At 39.4% G+C, this 25,136-nt stretch overlaps 1 protein-coding gene and 1 long non-coding RNA gene across 12 annotated transcripts in view; one reads left to right on the forward strand and one right to left on the reverse strand.

The window, feature by feature from the left end:
* Positions 1-606: 606 nt before the first annotated feature.
* KLF12 (Kruppel like factor 12) overlaps positions 607-25,136 on the reverse strand; it is a 591,277-nt gene continuing 566,747 nt past the window's right edge. For 9 of the 11 annotated variants that reach the window (XM_038569734.1, XM_038569735.1, XM_038569737.1 and 6 more), the window contains one exon: positions 14,749-15,783. In XM_038569734.1, the coding sequence (XP_038425662.1) occupies positions 15,602-15,783 (182 nt within the window). In that variant the 3' untranslated portion in view covers positions 14,749-15,601. Of the gene's footprint in view, positions 659-4,319; positions 4,429-5,042; positions 5,128-5,908; positions 15,784-25,136 lie in introns of those variants that run through there. The other 2 variants (XR_005376376.1, XM_038569736.1) reach the window with 2 other exon arrangements.
* LOC119865202 lies at positions 13,094-24,318 on the forward strand. The gene is made up of 2 exons (XR_005376379.1): positions 13,094-13,233; positions 23,564-24,318. It is a non-coding gene; the product is annotated as an uncharacterized LOC119865202 (long non-coding RNA).

Raw genomic sequence — 25,136 nt, forward strand, 5'->3', positions numbered from 1 at the left:
TGTGTTTATAACTCAATAGATTTCCCATCTAGGTGAGAATACTATATCAGTATTTCCAATGAGATCTCTAGTCTAATGCAACTTCAATCTGAGAAGATAATCCCCAAACTATTTGAAATGTTCTAATTATTTCCTTTTAACCCCAAGACAGTTTATGGTTAAGTATAGAAATTTTTGAGAATATTTTTGCATAAGAAATGTATCCATATTTGACACTTGTAATAACTAAGAGAATAACTAATAGAATATGTCCTGCTAGAAGCTAACTTTATGAATCTCATTGGAAATATATAATTTAAGCAATGACTAAATTTTTTTAAATTTTAAGTTGAAATCTTATAAAATTTATATGCAAAATCAGAACATTTGGAGAATTTAAGAATCACCATACCTAAAGTTTAATAGATTTATGAAAATATTGAGTTCTTGAAATGACTTGGTATTAATCTATTAAAGGTTTTTTTTTTTAAGATTTTATTTATTTACTCATGAGTGACACAGAGAAAAGGCGGAGACATAGACAGAGGGAGAAGCAGGATCCTCACAGGGAGCCTGATGTGGGACTCAATTCCGGAACTCCCAGAACTCTGGGATCATGTCCTGAGCCAAAGGCAGAGGTCCAATTGCTGAGCCACCCAGGAGTCCTTCTATGAAAGTTCTTAAAAGAGAAAGCATATATATTAAATTTACAGATGTAGTTTTTAAATGTTCGAGTGCCTTAGAAACATATGTTACATTTGCTAAATTTATAAATACAGTAATATTATCTAGATGTTGAAGTAAAATGTTAAGGAAGAACTAAGCTTTGGAATCTTTAATAATTATATATTTATTTTAAAAATGAAATAATTTCTGCAGAGTCTCTTTTTTTTTTTTCTAAAGATTTTATTTATTTATTCATGAGAGACACAGAGAGAGAGGCAGAGACACAGGCAGAGGCAGAAGCAGGCTCCATGCAGGGAGCCCAATGCGGGACTCGATTCAGGGACTGAATGACCCTGGGCTGAATGAAAGCAGTCGCTAAACCGGTGAGCCACCCAGGGATCCCTCTCTTTTAAGGATGTATACTCAACCTCAAGGTCCAAAAACACCTCAAGGATATAACAAAACCCACACATTTTTTTTTTTTGTAATGGTGAACAAATTTCACATTACCAATTGTGGGAGAAACTGGCCCCTACATCTCTTCTATGCAATGCACTGAGGACTTTACATTACCTGTGCAGTGTCCCTGCTAAAGAAAATGTTTAATTTGAATCTAATCATAAGGAAACAAATCGAAATTGAAGGACACATTGAAAACAACTGACCTAGATTCTTTGAAATTGTCAAAGTCATGAAAGACCACCATCAAAACAAACAAACAAACAACTAAACGAAAACACCAATAAAGAAAACAAAAAAGAATAGGAAAAGAAAAAGGGGGATGGTGGCTAGGCTAATGATTGTGTGACCCTTGGCTGGATCTGGGTCCCCAAGCTAAAAGTCTGTAAAGGATATTATTGAGACATTTTTACAACTTTGATGGGAACACATGCTTGCTCTGAAGGGATAAGGTGGTAAAATATTCAGGGGAGAAGACTTAAAGACTTCTGCAACTTGCATTTGAACAGTTAAAAAATGTGTATAGACAGTGTGCTAGCTGAATCTGATGGATATATGGATGTTCACTGTTCTATTTTTGAGCTTTTCTGTAGGTTTTAAAATTTTCAAAACAAATAGTTGACTGAAAACCTCAAGTCACAGTGAACCCATTTTATTCCCTTATGAAGCTCATGAGCCTCAAGAAGTTGGCCCCAACCTGTGGCACAGGGAACTGGCCTACTCTGAGGGTTCCCTTGCCAAAGATAGGTTCAGGGATGTGCTTGTTTCTGAATCTGGACCAATGAAATAGGAAGAGGGTTTTGCTACAGGTTTTTCTTCCTGTTGTTGCTTCTGGGAGCAAGTCTCTCTGTTATGCTTGTACATGGGTATGAGGCCTGGGACTTTGCAACCATTTTACTGCCAAGCTGAGATAGAAGCTGCCAAAAGGAACAGGGATGACAAAAGTTTCAGGGATAAATCAATTCTGAAAAGATTATGGTAGCTTTGGTCTTCCAATTATGGGAATCATTTGATTTAAGCCAGTTGAAATATTACAGCCAAATACATCATCTGCTACGAACCACATCCCTCATGAAATGACCTTCTTATCTCTATTTCAAACTGTAACTGGCAGCAGAGTTTTCAGGAGGGACTACTTTTATTTAGCAAAATATTTGGATTGGTCCTATAGGAGGAAAGGTAAGACCCTTAGGTCAGGGAGATGAGAACTAGCCTGAGTAATCAAGTAGAAGGAGGCATCAGGGTTCTCTTGAGAAACAGAAGCAGCAGGGCGTGGTGTGTGTGTGTGTATCTATATCTCTATCTCTATCCCTTATATCTCTATGTATAGACAGATTTACCTTAGGGAATTGGTTCACACAATTGCAGAGGCGTGGTAAGTCCAAAATATGATGGGGTGGACTGGTAGGCTAGAGACTCAGTGGCTCAGGGAAGGGTTGCAGTTCAAATCCAAAGGTGTCTACTGGCTGAATTCCTAGTTTCTTAGGAGGCAGTCAGTCTTTGTTCTATTAAGCCCCTCATCTGATTGAAAGAGACCCATCTACATTATGGAGAGTGTTCTCCTTTGCTTGAAGTCCACTATTTAAATGTTAAATTTATCAAAAAACAAAACAAACAAAACAAAACAAAAAAAACCTTCACAGAAACAACCCAAAAATGTTTGACCAAATATCTGAGCACCGTAGCCCAGTCAAATTAACATATGAATTTAATCATCACAATGAATAAACTGGTCAGTGTGAGAAACAAATACACTGGGATTTGCCCTGGGAGATGTTGGGAAGGACAAAAGGAAAGACAGAGACCAGTCAGAGACTTTCAAACTTAACTTTTTACATTGGACCACCTCATATGCATGCCAGTGTGTACATAACTGAAACAAAAGCTACTCTTTATCTTCTTTGCTCTTTCTTCCCTTCCCTTCCTGTCCCGTCCCTTCTGTCCCTTCCCTATCCTTCTCTCCCCTTCCTTCCCTTCCCTATTCTTCTCTCCTCTTCCCTCCCTTCTCTATCCTCCCCTCTCCTCCCCTTCCCTTGTATTTGTGTATGTGCGCACTTGTGTAGTAAAGCTAGGAAGAGGCTGACAGGACAGAAAACGCATCAGACCTTAAAATGATCACCTAAGCCAAGAGACTAAGTTGATTGTGATAATGCAAGCAGCCATGCTTCCTTTCCTCCCAGAGCTGCATATACCCATAAAGTTCACAGAAATCTTGGGGAGGGCTTTCATATGGAATTAGGGATCTGAGCATCCGCATGCAATATAGATCTCAGGGGACATGGAGGCCCAGCTGGTTACCTGTGTTACAGAAGCCATTCTGTCTACCTTTAGACCTTCATGACACGGTAGCTAGTCCCGTGGTGCTAATCCATTTATATTTTCTACTATAGAAATTGTGTATTTATCTACCCTAGTAGGATGTAACCAAAGTAGGTTTGTAACCAAAAGTATGGTTTGAGATTATGTCTTAGGTACAATTTTTATGTTTTACATTGGTTAGTATAATACCTACACAGACTAATAACTCAAATATGTGTTTTTCCTGATTTTATGCATGTAGAAATCGTTACTAGGAAACACAGTAACATTGATGTGTCACGTACGAGTGGCTGAACAAATAAACTTCATGAAATTTCCCAACCATTCCCCCATTATTTTAGATATAGTGAATATAACTTAAATGTTCACTTATGATACAGAATATTGTTATATATACTACAAAATAATCAACAATCAATGTCTAAGTGACTGTGGATTCGTGCTAAACATATTACAAATCAATGACTCCAAGTCATCAATGAAAGGTGAAGTAGGGTCCAGAAACCCTAGATTAGCAACAGAATGTAGTAGCCACACCAGTGTCAGCTTAAAGGGCCCTGAGGATGATCGGTGATGTTCATCCTCATGACTGCATCTACCTTTTGACCTGGTCTATGATCAAGCTTAAGAGTTCAGAGGAGTCTGGGCCAGTGGCAAGGCTGCTATTGAGATGCTAGAACTGACCTGAATCTTTGGTACAGTGTGAAAGTTCCAAGGGACGTGGATATTATGGTAACTCATGGCACAGACTTGCAGTGCCTTGCAGTTCTCTCCAGGGTAATGGATTACAATGTATCCACATAAACTGTAGCTATAAAAAAAGGGTGCATCACGATGGCTATTCATGTGTTTAAGCAATTCTAGGACATTCCTGAGTGAACCTGTTTTTAGCATACCTGCTCAAGTCTAATGATGCTGATGTCATTGTGGACTCATAAAACAGTTTCTCTCTGTCTCTGTCTCTCTCTCTCTCACACACACACTTGTGAATCTAACACAGTGAAACTGTAAAAGAAAAAGATTGTGTAAAAGTTGTTCCTGTACAAGGAAAATGTAATTTATTTCAGAAATAATCACTCAAGTGTATGAGCTGTGTAGGCGTTCATTGGTGAATTTAGACTAAACAGGAAGTGATGTAAATTATACTTATTACACTGCTGGGAGAGAAATATATTAAATCCAGACAGCACTCAGAAAAAGTACAAGGAACTCATTGTGTTGAAGGAAATGTGCAACTTTGGTGGGAAGACAATGCACTATATGGTATGAAAACCATCAGTGGCCATCTGGGACTAAAAAAATTTTTAGGGAGCATGATTTTATTCTAGCACTGATGTATTTCTTTCTTCTTTGATAAAGCCCCAAGGTATTCTAATCCCAAGTACAATGCCATTTTAGTACTTTTAGCCATTTCATGCTATTGTTTTATAGTTGTTATATCGGAGAGAGTACGAAACAATGAAACTATCAATATATGGACTAGAAATCTTAGCTATGATGAAACAACCAGAGTAAAGAGATTGAGGAAATTACAGAATTATCTAGCACTTATATAATTCCACCTATTGCTGAAGTCTCCAGGAATCACTCAGAAGAAGAAATATTAACAAGAAAATTACCTTGAGAGTAAAATAGTATCATGTGATCTATTCCATGACATTTGTCTCATTGGTCTATCCTTATGATAAAGTTTCCTGGGATGAACTGAAAAATAAACAAAACACATAACTGGGGAGCTGGTTTGGCTGTTTGCATGGCCTAAAGAGGACTCTCAGAAAATCAGGCCAAAGACAAATTTAATGTCCAACTTACCGTTTTGGTACAAAGTCATACCCAAAATGAAGCAATGGAATGAATTAGGTTCAGCCTTACAAGTTGCTACCCTGCTCACCACAGTGTAGAACAAGACTGACCTCTCTAATTTATTGGCCTCTGCCTTAATGGAGTATTTCTAGCATGGTGTAACTAAGATATTCACAAATAATTTAGTAAAAATGTACTGATCACCTATCCTCTATTACCTTTCTATATAATTGTTAGTAGTATTTACTACCATTCTCATTGTAGAATGGATTTTTCTGGTAGATCTTCAATTGAAGGACATTATGCAGGATACTTTGATTCTTCAAGTACTTATTTTAGCAATTATTCAAAAGATACTCTACTCATTAATGGTCTTATTTTCAAAGCTTCATAATCCAGTCTTCTTAAAAATGTACAGAAATAAACTAGCTTTGGCATGTGCTGGAAGATACATGAGATATGAAAAAATAATTCATTCAATTAGAGATTCCATTTTCGGCTCTGAAAGATGTATCTTTTTCATATAACTTCATATATCTGGATCACTTTTTAGTTTTACATTCAGTAAAATATTAAGTTAGGAATACTTCTTCAGGGGCTCGTTATGAAATAGAAGTCCCGCTCATTTTTGAGTATGCAGTATATCTCGTTCTGTGTTTCAAATCACTATACACAAGTGGTAAAACTTTTCATAACAAAGGTTTAATTAGAATGGTTAATAACTATGATTTCCAAAGTGTCTGTGTCAGCCTTAGTAATAATTAGGGAGTTTTGTTCCATACAAAATGCTTTATTTAACCTTCATGCCTTCATTCAGATAATTATACAAATGCATACAGTTAAAGGTTTAAACTCTATTTCGGTTCACAGCTCAATTCATAGGAAAGTTGAATACAGAAAAGCAATGCACCAACAGAATATGTCTGAGACACCATTAAAAACGATAACACTTGTTCATTTAAATCTCTGAGAATAGACTGGAATAATCATCCTCTGAGAGAATCTCATTAGGAGGGTCTCCCTTTACATTATCATAGGGTAAAAAAAAAAAAAAATCACCATTTTACAGTAAAAGGAAAAAAGCTCTGAGTATATTTACAATACATACACTATACATAAATACAAGAACAACACTTACATAATATTAATAAACTTATAACAGGGGTTGCCTAAACACTACAGAGTATATAAATGCAGAGGAAACTATTGGGAAATTAGATCTTTAGATAAGCTGGAGAAATAAATTCATTTGCAATTAAAACTCTGAACAGAAAACCAAATGAAGATTTAAGAAATTAACACATTTGCTTGCCAGCATCATTGAGGGGGTTTTGTCCTTTAATGCATAGGACCTCCTGTGGGCATTCTGACTCTCTGGGGTCAGAGACCCAAGAGTCTTTTGTAAAATTACATCTGTTAAGTGAATCAGACGCAGCACATCTATTCAATTTGCTGTTCAGAGGCTTCGAGCCTAGAATAACTGTTTTGTAAACTAAAGGACGTTTTTGTATTTTTACACAGATGGATCGTGTGATCCAGTCATCATGTATAATGAGCTAAGTGTCAAGGAAAAGGAAAAAGATGCCTGCTTGACTTGGCCAAAGATGATATTTTTCTTTATTCCCATATATTTTTTTCAAATACTAGTGAGAGATTTATTCAGAAGAACATGACGTTTGAACTGACCCCCACACACCAAGAGCAACGTCTAGACTACTACTAATTATAACTAAGTCATTTTAAGTGGCAGGTGGGTATCTTAAAGGTGGTCTGTTCTCATCGTTTCACAACACAGAAAGTTCTGAGTACATTCTTCAATGGACAAACATGAATTTGCTGGTTTCTCTTTTTTAAAATGAGCATGTTATGATACACATAATTGCATTATGATGCAGGATGACATAATACATAAGACGATGTTTTCAAGCTGGTTTTGTAAGTAGTTATCTCACATCCACAGAGAGTTGGTTTGCCATGTGATGCAACGTGTCCCACATAGACATGGACGAAACAATACAGCCACCATTCCGTGGGGGGTAGGGGAGGAGGATGGTGATTTCTCAAAAATGAATTTTTAAACACAACAAATTGCGGACAGACAAGTTGATAGGAAAGAGCCTTGAATATAGGCACCAGTGCCCCAGTTCAACAATACCCATCCAACGTAATGACGTCTGAGGAACAAAATGTGTACTGTAGTCTGGATGTAATTACAAAATTCTGCTATGGGAAAACTAGAAACACAAGTAGGGCAAAAGCATTTTTCTATAATGTTTTATGCTGTATCTTTGGAGCATGAAATTAGCAAAGGGAAGATGCCAGTACGTCCCTGAAATGTCTTACTTTTTGATTACTAGAGCACTTTTCCTAGAATTTGACCCAAATTCTACCTTCCTCTTCACCCTCATTTCTCATCAAAAATGAATCTCTGTGAAAGTCTTGGTATGCCTGTTTTGGAAAAAGCAAGATATAATTCACATAGAGTCATTGGTTTTTGCTTTGCACAAAGGGCGGACTCCAGTGTCTCAAACATTTAAAATTTCTAGAGATGAAACCCAGAAAGGAAAAAAAAAAAAGTACTGATGTGACTATTGTCACTACTCATCTCTTTTCAACTCACTTAGAGTTGTGGTTTTGTTGTTGAGAAATTGTTGCTTGTGAAACCCAATTAACGGAGAAGAGACCCCTTCCCACAGTGACTTGTGCATACGTTACATTTGCTCTCAGCACAGAAGGGAATTGGTTTATACAGGTTTTGTCTCTTCCCTCGGCCAAGTAACAGGGAGAAAGATCATAATTCAGGAGATTCATTTTCAGAAAAAAGAAACACCATGAGAAATGACATTCTCTTAATGTTTTCTAAGCCCATTAGTATTTCCATGGATCAATACTGTCAGAAACTTTGTCCTACACAGAAAAGGGGTGGGCGTTGATTCCTCTGACATCGGACAGCTTCTTACATAAATTCAATTAAACCAACAACAGTACTATAAACAGCTTATTCATCAGAGTATTTAAAACATTCCAAGGTGGTACTGTCAGGTGAGAAGGAAAAGGGATTCTCCATTCTCTCTCCTTGCTTGTCATCTGAATGTTTGTGATCGCCACCCCCTTAACAGCTGCCGGGGGTGGGCTCTGTTATTAACAACTCACTCTATGGAGGTGCAAACTCCAAATGCAAATTGAGCAGATTCTAGAAGGTCTACAGGTGGAAAGGTTTTTCTTATACCTACAAAGAAATACGTAGAATTGAGAAAACCCACTCTGGCTAAGATGCTTCTAGTCTTTAAAATGTTTTAATGATTTGGGATCTCCAGGCCAACCAGTTAGAAGGAAGTGACAAGTTCGGGGAGACTGGTCATTGCTGTGTATTTACATGCATGATCCTTCATGCATGACTTTCCAGGAAAAGACGGACTTCAAACCTTAGCTACCATTCTCATATCATATGCTGTCTCATACTTGGAAAATAGGGCTACCCAGCCAAGAAACTACTTCAGAGTTAGAAATACGACAGCTTGGCTGCTGGGAAGACAAGTGCAACGTGGTGCAGTGGGCAGAGTTCAGGCTTCAGAGCCAGAGATGTGTAGCTTCACATTCCCACACTGTCGTTCACTATTTCTGTGTCTGCAGACAACTCAGCCAACTCTCTGTGTCTCAGGTTCCCAACCATAAAATGCAGACCTGTTTACGGATTAGAGGCAACGTGTCTAAAAGGGGCCTAGTAGAGTGCTTGGTGTAGAGTAAGAGTTTAAGAAAGAATAGCTATTGTTTTCATGGTTTGCTGAATTTTGGACCTTCTCATTTAGCACTTTTAGACACCTCACAGAAAACAGCCCAGCCAGAAGACTTGACTTTAGTGAGATTAAAGACCCCAGCTGCTTCCCTCGGACACTTCATTGGTTCTTTTGCATCCTCTCCTGGCACGTTTCCTTCTCTTTTTCATTCTTTCTGAAACTTAGAGGAGGAAACAGTAGATGGTTTTCTAGGCCTGTGGTCTGGTTCTGGAGAAATACGTAGATCACTGTCCATTGTGGTAGCCTTCCCTGGCTAAAGCCTGAGTGTTTAATCACAGTTATACTTTTTAAAATTGCTCTTACCAAATGTTTGGCTCTGAAAGAGTATAATTTTACTGATAGCCCTCAATAGCTTGTTTGGGTGGATTTGTGCTCTGCGATGGTAAGGCTGGACAATTTCCAGGGCTCTTGCCTATTCGTATAATCTCATTGTACATTTCTATTCATGACTCCACTTCTGGCAGTAAAATAATTACAGGAAAAAGTAGGGAAGTTCTGAATGTAAATCTGGTAACTTCCAGGACCAACTGCAAACCTCGGTTAAAGCAAGGCTTACTAAGGGTCAGCAGTCTTTAGCAGACTTCTCAGGGGAGAAATGATCGTGTGGATATTCATCCCAAAATGGTTCTTGTATGAGAACAGAAAATATTAAGGAGAAAGGAATGAAGAAATGTAACGATGAACTTGTGCATTTGATATTAGTGGACAAAACAAAGGAGAACAAACAAATCTCTCTAGTGTTTTGCTCGAAATAAATTGGCTTTTGTTGACTGAGCAAAACTTTTTGAGCCACACAAGGTGTTTTGCAAGTTTGGGGCAAATCGGTGAAGTTTTTATCTTAAAATTTTAATTGCCATATGCCAGAGTGTAAGTTGAAGAGAACTTAACGTTCAGATTTGCATTCCTACATTCTGTAAGTAAGGTTAAATTAAGAAGTACTAACATAAACAAGATTAAGTATATTTAAGAATCACAAAAGAATTTTTGTGGCTGTGTGAAGATATTCAATTTACTATGTGCATATATTTATTCTGTGTGTGTGTGTGTGTTTCTCAAACGTGGAGAAAAAATCCAGTCTAATGAAGAATTATTGCTGTGTAAAAGTATAGGAATATCTCATTGGTCATAATGTCTATTGACAGGCACTTTCAGCTTTTAATTCATTTCTGAAAATGGGCATTAGCTTATTCCTATTGCCAGTATAGATTCATTTAACATGTGGCCATACCCATAGCACTTAATCTTGTCAGCATGTAGCTACACTTAAAACTATTCGTTCCCTCTGGAATTAAACACCTTACGGCTGTGTTTTTTGTTTGTTTGTTTGTTTTTGTTCTCATCAAGAACTGGTTCACTGAGGAGGAAGATAATTGAGGAAAGAGAATTGTAGATGATTCTCTTTAGCACAAGTAACATCCTATGCAGCTATCTCCCCCTTTTTCAGGCAAAGACGTTTTGAATTTAGAATCAGTTGTTTGCAACTTAAAATGACTTCCCTGTGTTTTAAACCATCCTGGCTAAGTTGAGACAAGTGGCCACTCCATTTTGTCAGAACACAAGGTGTGTGCTCTGCCAAAGTGGAACAGAATTCCCATGGCAATATTGCTAATTGTAAGATATACAAGGCATATCTGAACAAGTTTCTTTTTTTTTTATTGTGATGAAAACTAGAAGCTCTTTTTTTCCCAACATACTTCATCAAACTATTTACAACCTCTGTAAAATTTGCGAGTTTGAAAATATTTTTCCACTATCACATATGTTTACGAATACAGCAAAATATTTTCACTCTATTTTTTTAAAGATGCAGTATCCTATTTCATTTTCTTATGAAAATCTGAATTTCTATTGCAACTGCACAGTATTCAGCATATTTAAAGTACCAATGGACATGGGTTGCTAAACAGATATTACTCTATAATGAAACTGTGAAAATATAGCATTTTTAAATTTTTATGTACACTTAACTATAAAATGCAAGCAAAGTCACATAGAGCATTATAAGCTGATTCCCTAATAAGGTAAATAACTTACATTTCTAGACAGCATGGATTATTACAAATTCATTCTTTTAAAAAAGTTCCTTGTCGGCATTTCCTAGCCCGCTGGCTGCTGCGTATGCAGGCGTGTATGTGCTGGGTGTGCCTGTACGGGGAAGTGGAAGGCAGTGTGGGGAGAAGTAGAAACGTACTGTGGAAGACATGACTTACCAAACCCCTTTTCTCAACAAAACCAAAATCAAATTGAGAAGATTTTTTTTTTTTTGCATGAGATGCACTACCTCAGACAAACTGAAGGAAGAAATTTAGTCAATGAAATTAGAGAATACATTTACCTCCTCAATTTACAGGCGTGAGTACAGAGCAAAATCTGAGACAGGACTATGGACTATGAGTATTAAGGCTTCCCGGGCCTGATATGATCCATGAGAGTTCTCTCACGTTTATTCCCTCACATGTAGACTGACACTCAGCGTTTCGTGGGTGCTGGTATTCTTAACATCACTGTCAATCCTTGCTATAAATGTGGAAACATCTTTATAACAGCATCATGGCTACATTTCTAAGCAGTCGTAACAACATAACAAAGGCGTATTAGTATATCTGAAGGTCTCCCCTCACAGGACTTATTCCATTGCAGCTTTGGTAAGTATAATAAATAAAGTACAGAATAAGGAATACTGCATCTTTATCCATATACATGTTATCGTTCTAACGAACTGATTTCAAAGTGCAGAATGATATTTAGGTTTAAAACACAAATGGCAAAATTTGAAGTTAAAAAAAAAGGGGGGGGGATTGTATAAAAAGGAACACAATCCTTGTATAAGCTCTTCCAAATTTTCAACCACAATGAGAATGGCCTTTCTAACCACCTAGAACTGGCATTTGTAAACACTGGAGCATTTTGTAAGTTCTTTCCCCCTCACCATCCTCTTCCTGGTTTCCACTTTCCACTTAAACTTTAGAGTGAATAAAAAGTGCTCTTTTTTAAAAATGCGGGTTGTTCCTGTTACTCAACTGCTTTTGAAAACCAACGTCCTATAGTGTTTTGTCGAAGTAACGCCAGGCAGTAGTATGTTCTTTATGGGAAAGCCATTAGGAATTTTAGTCTAAACGTCTTAATAGAACTTAAGACAAGTTATCAAGCAGCCTTCTTTCTCAGAGTCCACACAGAATCGACAGGAGGGGGCTTGAGGTGGATGGGGAAGTGGGAATCTGCTTCCTAACACCTTCAGGTCAGAATATAAGGAGGCAATCTATTAAAACTACACAGTAACTTGTAACTCTTCAAATAATGTTAATTGCCCTGAATTCAATCTCTACAATGCAAAGAGATGGTCAGGTCTACCACGGCTTCTCAAGCCATTACGGCTGCCCGTGCAGAAGTTCTCAAACATGCACGTACAACCCACTGCAAACTGAAGAGCTCCCAAGTTAAAATCAAAGAATGCTTCTAGTTAGGGGACGGCCAAGTCCTGTGGATTCTGCACCTTTCCTGGTGTTCATCATCTACTACTGTGCTTTTTTTTAAAAGAGGCTAGAATGGACCCAGATGAAATGGAGGAGGCCTCTCCATGCCTGAAGATTCCTTCTCTCCTATTTAAAGACTTCATTCCTTCTCTCCCCAACTGCTTTCCTTTCTATGCGGCAAAACGAGTAGAAAACTCACCAGGGAGAGTTTGCTATGTTCCAGGACGAGCCCCGGGTGAGATCAGCAACTCGCTCACTCACGGTTTGTGCTTGGATCCCTCTTTAGAAGTCTCGAGCATGTCAAGGGGTGGGGTGGAGAGGATATGGCGTAACCCTGACTGGTTTTAGCGGTTGACTTACCATCTCAGTCTGGTTTCCGCTCTCCGAGGGTGAGGAGAGAAAGCTCACTTCCCTGAGCCTTTCCTATGTGATCAGAGAGGAGCAGCCCATTTAGTTCTGTGCTAAATTTAAATCAAGCTGTCACTCGGGAAGCTCCCACTGCCTGTCAGTTCTATGAATTCCAAAAACCGTTTCTCCCTGTAACACGTTCAAGACCTCTCTGCACAGAGAAAAGACCAGCCCATCTTATGAGAGCAGGAAGCATGAAATCAGGTCTACCCTGTACCCGGGTGATTCACCTACTGACTGCCAACCAGGTTCCCAGGCCGCCAGGGAGGGAGGCATGGCCGTGTTGGCCACTCTCTGTGTTCTTTGCCACCGACCAGGAACCAACACTGGTATGTAGCAGGAAATCTCTTTCTATCCAGAATGGTCACAGGCAATGAGAAGTGGGAATTGTATACAGTACAGATAAAAAACTTTCCAGTTGGTTAAAAAAAAAAATCAAAAAACCAAAAAATAGTGCTTGGTGGGTCATAGATCATATAGCAAAAGAAGTTATTTCTCAATAGAATCAAAGCCCTTGTTTGAGAGAAACTGCCTGATGAGTTTTTCAGACCTGGCAGAAATTGCAGAGCACATAGTTTTGAAGATAGAATTTTACCTGAAAATCATTATGCTGTTGCTTGAACATTTAAAACAATTCCTTTTGATAGCATCCCACACGAATTGTCCTTGTTTCAATGTTTAGAGTTCCTTGCTTCGTCAGAATAAGATTCTCTGAATTTGAAGAGGATCCTAAAAAAGGATAGTTCTGCAACCGGAAATTATTTCAGAATGTTCAAACACTTAAAAGTGAGCTAGGAATATTGTGAGGTTGATTTGTGCAATTCCCCAAATCAAGTGTTTGTAATTAAGATATATTGCAAAGGTCTATGCTGGCAACCTTGTATATCTAAGCTATAAAAAATCTTAACAACAACAACAACAACAACAACAACAACAACAAAAAATGTCACCAAGCCCCTTAGCCACAAAAAGCTGAAAAAAAAAAAGAACAGCTTTTAGTGGGGAAAAAAAAATACGGTATTTTTCTGAAAGAATGCTTGTTGGTGATGTATTGCTTTGTTTACTGTATACTCCGCTAGTTGCAAGAAAGGCTCATAATTTTAGGGGGTGGATGGGACTGTAATCTCCCCTCACCCTCAGCGCAGGATGAATGAGCTCAACATCCCCGTAGATGCCGAACGCAGAGCCGCTGGGCTCTGACACGGTTTAGAAAATGAAATCTGTATAGAAGAACCTAATGGAGAGTCACTTAGCCTTGGCTCTCCAAGTGAGGAAATTAGCACCATGTTAGGCTTTCCTCGGGGAGCACTCTCTTTCCACTGACTCGGTTCCAAGGAGAACTGACCCATTAACCCAAGGGTTAATTCCCTGCTCTGCCTCCTTGGCCCTTCTGGTCACTAAATAACTGTTTTCAAACACGAAAAGGGGAGCATAATCTTTAATTGTGGTACTCAACCGAGCAGGACAACAAACAGCAGAAAGATGACCTCAGTGCCGTGAGTGTAACCAAGACCTCTAAAATGCTGGGGTGTTTTTTACAATCCCTTTAGTAAGTATGAAAATTGGTAACGTGAGTCCTCAGTGAAGTTATTGTAGGAAAGTCCTTTTATTCATTATTGCTTTTCTCCTCAAGAGGCGCGTTATTCCATCTCTGCTTTGTCTGATTTTTCATGTTCACTGACTTTGCCTGAGCAGCCCCACCTCTTACCTTGGTGCCAGTGTGTCTAAGAAAGTTTGTTTGTTTTTTTGTTTTGTTTTGTTTTTTCTTTCCCCTGATTCCTTGTAATCAAATACTAGGGGCAGGAAGAGATGATGCCTAGGTGACAGAGCACTGCGATTTGAAGTGGGGCAGTAGTTTTTTTTTTTTTTTTTTGTTTTTTTTTTAGACAGGCTCTTCCTATTCAACTACAGAACACCTCTGTGCTCGTCCACGCAGGGGCAGACACGGGGACTACACTCCACCTGCAAATGTCGCTGCCCCTCTGCTCGAACAGATGAACGAAACAGAATCAAAACAAAACAAAAACAATCAACGACAAACAAATGAAAGATTCAATGTTGGTTCTCTTCGGGGCATGGCATAATGACAAGTCGCGGGTGGTGCTACCTAGATGCCGTCACGCTAGTGCCAAGGGCTGCCTGAGTGCCCCCCTTTACTCTCGGGTCATGGAACTCTCCAACAGGCTTCTTCTTCTCTACTTTCATGCTGCTTGCTGGTAACAGATGGGATGTGTGTTCTATCTTACTGAGACAGTAACTAAAATTGCAGTAAAAAGAGGGTAAGGGGTGGGGACGATGGGAGAATCATCCAAATTTAAAAGGTCTCGCTCCAGCCATCAATTTGTGGCGGGCGACCTTCAAGGTATCGATAACAAAGTGTCTGACAGCTCGGAAAAACGTACAAGCTACAAACATCTTGAAATGGCAGAGTACACAGCACGGGGGCCCGTGCCTGTCTCTTCAGCGTTTGTGTCACGGATCTCCCGGGCCAGCGTGAGGACGTTTCTCGTGTAGTCGTGATGGGGGTTACCTGCAGACCGGAAGGAGAGGTGTGACTTCTTTTGTCCTGCTCTGCTTTCAGACATCGTGGGATGGTGATGCCCCTGTGTGTGGACACTGTGGAGGGGATTCAGCCCTGCTGAACGGGGTGCCGCTAAGAGACCCAGCTCTTGTGCTCCGCTGGGCGGGCAGCAGTCCTCACACCAGCATGTGCCTCCGGCGGTGCAGTGCCAAGTGGTCTGACCGGGAAAAGCTGCGGTCACAGTCCGCGCACTTGAATGGCTTCACTCCCGTGTGTTTGCGGTAATGCCTCGTCAGTTCGTCCGAACGAGCGAACTTCCAGGTGCAGCCTTCCCAGGTGCACTTGTAGGGCTTCTCTCCTGGAAGACAAAGGGACACACGCTTTGATGCTCCGCCACTTTCCCACGATCACCAAGGCAGCGCTATGTTGGGGGGTCGGGGGGGGGGGTGGGGGCACCTCTGCTCCCACCCAGTGCTCCGCGTGGTCATCTTTTGTCAGGAAACCGTACCAGCCTGCCAGCGGGTCTGGCCTCAGTCGGGTGGGGGCTTTCGATCTCGGCTCTCCTGCTGTGACACCTGGCAAGTTAGGGAACACTCCACATCCTCACGGATCGGGGAACTTACTTTTCGGCCAAAACGGCAAAAGGCATAGACTGATCACTACTGGATAAGAGAATCCCAACCGGTTGGCCAGAAAGGCATTTTTACATCGCTACTGAGGCCGCTGGGGGCTCTAATGCTCCAATGCCAGAGACTCACAAAGAATTATAAAGGGTGATTAGTTATGTTTGGTTTTGCTACTCCTCCCCTAACGTGCATCGCTTAGACGGTTTAAGGCTATTTCAGGACGCAGTGTCCATGTACCAGTCATTGGGAATATGCACAAAGTTTCATCAAAAGGTAGAGCACTCTGCCGCTCCCCAGAAATTAGGTATGAAATACATGTCATTCATAAATATCTACTTTCTGCTGGTCTATTGGAAAAGAATCCCAGATAGCTTCAGAGTGCAAAGTTTAAATAAATACTCTTTTCAGGGATTTAACTAGGGGGAGCCCTGAGGAATCATCAAGTTGGTTTTAGTGTTGAAACTCACAGTGAAAAGCAGTCTGAAGAAGTATGTAATTTGACCGGGTCCTTCAGTCAACTTGCAAGGACAGTAAAATATGCAAAGGCTTTGCTGGGAAAAGATACACTATCCATTGTCCAAATGAGCTCCCAGGGGGAGAGAGACAATGGTTGACCCAGGTGTGGGATTTTTTTTTTTTTTTTCCTGGCTCTCATTCAGAATGGATGCCCTGTCCCCAAGCAACCCCACAAAAAGTGATCTCTACTTCTGTTCCTTCCATCCAATAGTCAACAACTGGCTTCCTGGCCACACACAGTCTTTGGTGAAAAGGCCCTAAGACAACGAAGGGAGCCTTTTGCAGATTCCTATGCATAGAGCTGCAGGGTGCGTACTGTTAACTCCACTTTACAGATGAGAAAACGGAGGCTCAATGTAGTAAAGTAACTTGCCCAATGTCAGAAAAAAAGATGTATTTGGCTCCAAATCCAGTGCTTTTCACTATGCTACAGTGGAACGTATAATTCTTTTCCCATGTAAACTTTGTCACATCTTCAAAGTTGGTTCTACTTTCTCAGGTACGCCCAAATCATGCATTTCTTATTTCTATTATATCATCTATTGCAATATATCATGACGATTTTATTCAGATGCCTTTCTCCTCTACTCGTTTCTGAATTTGTGGAGGGCAAGGACTATGCCTCTACCATTTCAGTATCCTTGGAGCCTAGAATAAGTATCAAACAAATGCTTGTATGAATCAGCAAAACTGCCACACACATACACACAGAACCACTAAGCTGTGTGAGAGTACAAGTGATGCCTACATGGGAGAATTAGCCTGAACTGGACCCAACAATTTTCATTCAACTCTGAAATAAATGCTATCTATATGGGTCCTTTTGGGATCAAGTGACCCTTTCAGAAGTGAGTGAATAGCACAGACCAGTTAAATCTAGAAATGTTGATGTGCTAATTGTGGGCCACAGAAAGCTCCAGGTTACTCTGAAAGGGCTCCTTTCAAGTAGAAGCCTTCTGAGTAGATTAACCCAAAACCTCAACCTTTGACTCATTCCAGATATCCTACGGAGATGAAAATCTTCAACTGCAGGTATCTATTGACCCAAGTTGAACAGAAATTTAAAAAAACAAAAATCAGCTTAAAATGATGGAGTGTCTCCTACCTAGTATATCAGTGGCAACTGTTAACATGCCTTTATTTACATGTCCTCCCCATGCGTTTGTGAAATTTATGTCATGCGTAAAGATTCTAACAAGCTGAGCTTGATATAAATCATGTCTTTGAAAACTCATCCATCTTTGGGGCACTGAGCTCAGCAGGTAGACACTTAGCCACCAAGAGGCATCTCCTGGCTCTCTCTGTCACTCTAGAACCAGCTACAGAGAGTGTAAGGCCTAGGAAGGAAAGAATACCAGGTTTTCTTAATTGAAGGATGGGTGTGGAAGTGTCAAATGTGTATGACTCTCCTTGCCATTCCAGAGTGAGAGGAAGGGGACACGTAGCTGGGATGAGCCTGGAAAGTAAGTAGAGGCCTGGAGGAGACAAGAGCTTCTAGTCTTATCTTGGGAAGGATGTTAAAGGTTTGAATGGCCCACCACTGGGACAGTTTATGGTTCTGGGTGCTCTCCGGATTTCCTTGTACACCCAGAGTAGGCACTTACTACTCTCTGATTTCTTTCTCACTATTACAATAATAGTCTTACTGTTACTTTCATTTTGGCTGTTTAATAATGGCATTTATGTCCGTTCTACCTGCAAATCCATAGCACAGAATGGCTCTTCTAGGCTAAAGCAAGTCTGTGGCCTGGTTTTTGTATAACCTTTGAACTTGGAGTGGTTTTTATACTTGGTATGTGGTTGAAAGACAATATCAAGAGGACAATTTCAAGGCATGTGAAAATTACACGAAATTCACATTTTAGTGTCCATAAATATGTTTTTGTTGGAACACAGATGTACATATTGTTTATGGCTGTCATCCAGTGATGGCATAATTGAGCACCATAATAGGGAACGTATGGCTAGTGATGCCTAGAAATTTTCTATCTGGCTCTTTACAGAAAGTTTACCGACCCTTGATGTATGGGAGGCACCCGAGCTTTTTGCAGGCTTGCTGATTATGTTAACTTATTGAACTGGAGTCCATAATGCATGCTCTTAATTCGGGATGAGTGGGTGAGGGAATATTTTGGCTATAGAATAATAGCTTATTCTCCACTTAGGACCCCAACTAAAATTCTTTTTTTTTTTTTTAAAGATTTTTATTTATTTATTCATGAGAGACACACACACACAGAGAGGCAGAGACACAGGCAGAGGGAGAAGCAGGCTCCATGCAGGGAGCCCAACATGGGACTCGACCCCAGGACTCCAGGATCATGCCCTGGGCTGAAGGCAGGCGCTAAACTGCTGAGCCACCCAGGGATTCCCCCCAACTAAAATTCTAACAGTAATATACACACTTGGTATTTCATGTCAACTGCTTTAAATCGAGAGTTCTGGATTGAGTAACTCTCTGAAAAGGCTCACTCAATCCAATCTGCGTTTTAGAAATAGTTTTAGGATCTTTTCTGCTCATTAAAAATTGAAGAAGGTCTTCCCTATGTGAGTGAGTCACAGTGATGGAGGCTCCTTCCCAAGCCCTTTCAATATAGTTGTTTTACAAGGTCACTCCGACCCATGATGAGTGACTCTTCTACTGAATCTGGAAGGAAGGCATATGGAGGGAAGTAGTTTAGCAGTGTGGAATCATTTCAAATATGAATATTTTAGGGGGTGGGGCACAGGGAAAGCAGAACTGATGGTAAGGATTTCTGTGAGCCCACAAAGGTGGAGCAGGAAAACTTAGTGCAAAATCAGAGAAGTATTCTGTGAGGTGGAATCAAGCACAATAAGCAATCATGAAAGACAAGGCCAGGTGAAATGGTTCATGTGAAGTGGGTCAAAAGGCACAAACTTCTAGTTACAGAAAAACCAAGTCGTGGGGATCTAATGGAATAGCAGGGTAACACTGCATTATATATTTGAAAGTTGCTCAGAGTAGATTATAATTAAAAGTTCTCATCATACACACAAAATCATCTGTATCTGTGTTGACAGATATTAACTACACTTACTGTAGTGATCATTTCACAACATATACAAATACTGAATCACGCTGTACTCCCAAAACTGATTTAATGTACTATGTCTCGAGAAAGAAAAATAAAGATGAGGCAAAATACAAGAGGCAGACGTGTACATCCCTATTCTTGAATAAAATCAATGAAAATGAAAAACAAGCTACCAGGGGCTAGGTGATGAATGAAGGCATATAATGAAGAATGCAAACCTTTTCCAGTAGGGAGCCGGGAGGGAGAAAGCATATCTGAAAATAGTAAACTGAATTGCCTGAGTGATAAGTCAATTTTCCTCAAAAATTTCTTATAAAAGGTATACTTTCTTTTTAATATCCAGGAAAACTTAAGCATATTCCTTGCCCCTGTTGCCTCATTCATAAAACTGCAGTTTGGCTATTTTCTCTCCATGCTTAAAAAAAAGAAGAAGAAAAATGAAAATGGTACCTTCAAATCTCTCTTCAAAACTAGAGGCTGAACTACTGGGAGCAGGGGAGGAGATGGCCACTCTGACCAGGCAGAGAGCTGACTTCTGCCCTTTGCTTAAGAGAGATCTAAGTTTTGAGTATACCTGCCTACTGCCTGGCATTTTATTAAAAATAAAATAAGATCAATAAATGCTCTTTTTGGACCAGTCAAGTTCTAGAAGTGGATAAAAGAACAATTTAGTGGCTACTGCATTGTATTAAACTGCACATTGTATCTTATGCTTGTGCTTTAAAGCAATTTAAAGGCTACAATCTTATAAACAAATTAGGGTAACAGAAACTTCCTGATGTGAGTAAAAACTTATTAAAATGATAAATGCGTTTGTATGATTGATTGCAGTATGCATAAATGAGCCCTGAAAGGATGCAGAGGACAAAAATCTTTCTTCCATCTGTCTTCTTTCCTTTAAAATCTTCCTAGAAAAAAACAAAAAAAAACAAAAAAAAAACTAAATTTAATGTTAAGAGGTCAGTGTGGTAGGTACCGAATGGTAAGTGCAATTTCCAAGACAATTTCCGTATGGAAAGAATTGGCTTGGATGATGAAAGGAGTCAGGCAACTCACAGGGTCTGTGCTTCTACTGCACATAGCTGCTGTGCATCAGGCTGAATGATGGTGACAGTAAACATGATTTCCAGTAATTTCTTCAGGAACTGTGAATTGTCCTTCAACTCATTTGAATTAGATTTCTGCAACTGTGTTATTCAGAAACTGTTTTCCCTAGAAATAAGCTAAAAATAAGAATAGCATGCCCACCTTCTTCCTTCCTTTTGTCTAATTCGCAAGTACCCTTAGAATCCCTAGTGGCAAAATCTTTGAAAGCGTAGTTAATAGTTTTCAAAATAAGTGGAAGTTTTGACTCCACCATCAGGTCATCTTTGATCCTTGTTTCCTCTACTAATCCCGTGAAATAATGAAATGATAGAAAATGGTATCATACATATCTTTACCAATAAGTTTTAGTAGGTGATTTTTCTTTGCTAAATCGAGATATTAAGTTGTTAGTGTCTACGAAAAACTGAAGGACATGATCTGGCTAATTAATTGGTAGCTTAATCCGACACCATACCTTAGGGAGCAGTTTACTAACTTGTAGATCTTCAGTTTTGAAGCGTGAAGTTCTCCATGTCCCATGACAAATCCAAGCCATTTCCACACTTTGTGTTAAAAAAAAAAAAAAAAAAAAAAAGTATCTGGCCATTTTTGAGCACAATCTGTCCTGCTGTGTTCTTTAAAAAACCTGGACTAAGCTATGAGAACCTCTGAAAAAGGAAAATGTTAACCAAAACTAATAGCAAGAGTTTCTATTTTTTAAAGTGGAACAGTCCTATAAAGATGAAAAAGAGAAAAAAAAAGAACAAATGAGGTTTGTTAAGTTTTGTTACAAAATACTCTTTTTAACTCCACTTTTGCGGTTCAAATTAAGTATAATTTTTTATGCATAATTGCCTCTGTGGGGGGTGTATGAGTGCGTGTGCGTGTGTCTTCACAGGCATTATTTGAACAGAAGTCTAATTAAGTGTCCTGAGAAAATGAAACTCGTGTCAGGGTTTTTTTTCTTGCAACAGTCAACAAACTGATTTATGATGAGAACCCCTGTCTCCTTCAATCTTGGTTAAAGAAAAGGATTAAGAGTCACTAAATGCATTTCCATGACATTTACCCAGCAGAAGCATAATAAAGTCTAAAGAAAACACCAGGTATTGAATGGATTCCCAAAACCCACGAAACAAAAATAACTTTTTCAGGTACCTCCCATCTTACCATCTGAAATGCTGAAAGGTAAATGTGTACTGAGACAAAAGACAGGTTGCCCTTTCATATTAAAATGACGTGTGAGCAATACACAGAAGAGGAATGTGCAGTTTGTAAAAGTCTGGGTCAAACAAAACAGCCATGTTCTCACATCAGCTTTTCTCTAATATTTTCTCAAGCAACTGAAAAGGAACACCTTTTGCAACAGGAAGCACAGGCAATTTTTTTTTTTCCAGTTCAGAAGTGCATTTCTGAAATGCGTCCCTGTTTAACTTTTATAAAGTTACTGGGCCCCAGACGCTGACAAATGAGCTTCATTACACTCAAGGCTCAACATATTTGCTGTGACAATCTGTTTCACTTGAGGAATGGTATTTGCATATGGGGGGGTGGGGGTGGGGAAACCAGAATCAAGATTCCTATCTTGTCCTCTGGTTTCTGTTCCATTAGTTCATAAAAGTTCACACAATTTTAGATCAGGGAGGAAATCGGGTACTTTTAAAAGGAGGAAACAGAAAACTAGAGCTGAGATTACAAAGCACCTGACTTGTCCTCAGGGTGGACCAGGCTGCTTTCTGTCTTGGTGGTGTTAAGGTGGCATAAAATAGTGAAGGCTTTGAAATCAGGCAGGAAGCCTGGTCAAAGGCTGGCTCGGTCATCGATCTGCAATTAGGTCTCAGGATGGAGTATTCGGCTTTCTGAAGCACTGTTTCCCCATCTGTCAAATGGACACACTGTTCCTATGCTTGTGAAACTAAGAAGTACACATGGCACATGCCTGAGAAATGAGAGCTGCTTAATAAAAGACTATTTAATTTTATAGTTATGAAATTTAAGGTTTTTCTGTTTTTTTCCCCCTAAGAAATATAAGTTAAAAATAGATCCTATTTGCTATTAAAAAAAAAAATTAAAGGATTTGTGGTAACCGGATGCAAATCTTGATCTTGATTTTCTTAACATTTTAAGTTTTAAATTACTTTACAGGCCAAACAGAACAATGTAGTATTTTATAATTTGACAAGATCAAGTCAATCAAACACATAATCAATGTTATTAGTCTCCACCCCCACTGAATTGTCTGGGCTAAATTAAGTGTCTTTTTCATTATGTGTAAATGAGACCAAGTGGATTTGTTCTTTCATCCCCATGCAATTCCATAGTGGATATTTTTAATAAAAACAATATTTGCCAAAGCAGATAACACTTTCCGTGCACCACACTTTGTTCTAAGAGCTTTACGGATGTGAATTTTACCAACTTCCTAATGAAGTGGTTGCAGTAACCAACCCCACTTAACCCAGAGTTGGCTTTCTGTAGAGGTGGGATTTGAATCCCGGGAGTCTGACACCAGAGCTCTCATTTGAACCTCTCCTCTGCCTTGCCTCCTGATACGTTAAGTCACTGCTTTAACAAACCAGGATATCTGGTCGGAGCTGGATAAACAGGCTGAAAGTGTGAATTAGGACTTATAGGACAGACAATGTGTTAACACAGAGACTAGCCTTTCTCATGTGGAAATCAAGTATAAACGAACTAAAATATCCTATAACAAAAACATACTTAACTGAAAGCAAAAAGTTCAAGGTCTAAGGGTAATACTTTATTTGGCTCTTCGGAGTTTATATTTCCATGTAGTGACAATATTTATTTTCCAATGTTTCTGGTTATATTTTCCTTTCGGTTTCTTTTGCAGAGACTTCTTCCTTTACCTGTCACCTAGATGTCTACTAGGATTTTGACTCTGACTTCTTCTCACCTGCATATGTTCTCCTTGGCTCCCCTGGCTTTCACCACAACTTGTCAGGAAAAGATTCCTAAGAAGCTACACCTCAGCCTTTCTCCTAGGAGCATTACGAAGAGATCTACCATGGAAGTGGCAGTCCAAAAGCAATCTCAACATGATCAAAACTGTACTTAGCATCTACCTAACCAAGACAAGTTTCTGCTTCTGTTTTGTTATCTGGAAAAAAGGCAATCCCACCCCTGAGGTATCAAGTTATAAACTTCTCTGGTTGGGGGGATTTCTGGGACTCTTCACCGTCACTCTCTGCTTGCCCCAACCTGATGATTACACCTGCCAGTTCTGCCTTCCAAATATCTGTCCAGTTTATCCCCCCAATGGTAGGCGGTCTGTCTTTAACTTCTTGCCACCTTCCACCGATACCAATTTTGAATGGTTCTGTTTCTCTGTCTTATGTGCTACCCCTTCCAATTCCGTCTGGGTTATACTAGAGGGAAACTTTCTCAAGGACAATCTGATCATGTTGCTCCTTGGTACCCTGGACACATCCAAATTAAACTGTCATCACACCCTACTATGATTGCTGGTTTTCCTGTCTACCCACCCCACTCAGCAGTTCTGTAGAGGATGGCTTTGAGCTTTCTTTATCCCTATATCCCCAGGGCCTACACAGCTCAGTGCTAATAAATGCTTGTTGGTTCAATGAATGACACTTTAACTTCAAAAACCTCATGTTCTTTTAAAAATATAACATGCAACAGTCAATTTAAGAGTAATCTAGGGGCTGGGGGCACCTGGTTGGCTCGGACAGTAGAGCTTGTGATTCTTGATCTTGGGGTCATGGGTTCAAATCCCATGTTGGGTGTAGAGCTTACTGAAAAAAAAGAAAGGCTTCCGGGTGGCTCAGTCGGTTAAGCCTCCGATTCTTGGTTTCGGCTCAGGCCATGATCCCAGGGTCGTGAGATCGAGACTCCATTGGGCTCTGTGCTCACTGAAGAGTATGCTTGAGATCTTCTCTTTCCCTCTGCCCTTCCCCCTGCTTGTGCTATCTCTTTCTCTGTAACATAAATAAAATCTTAAAAAAAAAGTAATCTATTTTGTGAGGCAGAGTCCATCTATCTCTAGCATTCTATCTATTCTACTACCTTTTCAATTCTAATTAATTAGAATATGTATTTTTGAAAGGGAAAATAAATTTGGGAGGTTTTATTTAAAATGAGTGCCATTTAAAGGTCTGGTCTGCAAACAAATTATCTCATTTTAAGCCTTTAAAATTAGTAATATGACATGTGATTGAGTCTTCTATTTTGCTGCTCAAGTGAGGATTAATTGTGTTAATCTTTAAAACGATATATTTACTTTATAATTCTGTTTATTCTTATTTATGGAGATTTTAATTGAACTATCTTAAGTATAATAAACATTATTTTTAATATATTCTTTAGGAATATATATATTTTCTGCAAAGATACAACTCCTCATTATCATTAATAATTTCATTAAACAGGATGCCTGGGTGGCTCAG

Source organism: Canis lupus, chromosome 22, assembly GCF_011100685.1.
Source record: "Canis lupus familiaris isolate Mischka breed German Shepherd chromosome 22, alternate assembly UU_Cfam_GSD_1.0, whole genome shotgun sequence".
Lineage (NCBI taxonomy): Eukaryota > Metazoa > Chordata > Mammalia > Carnivora > Canidae > Canis > Canis lupus.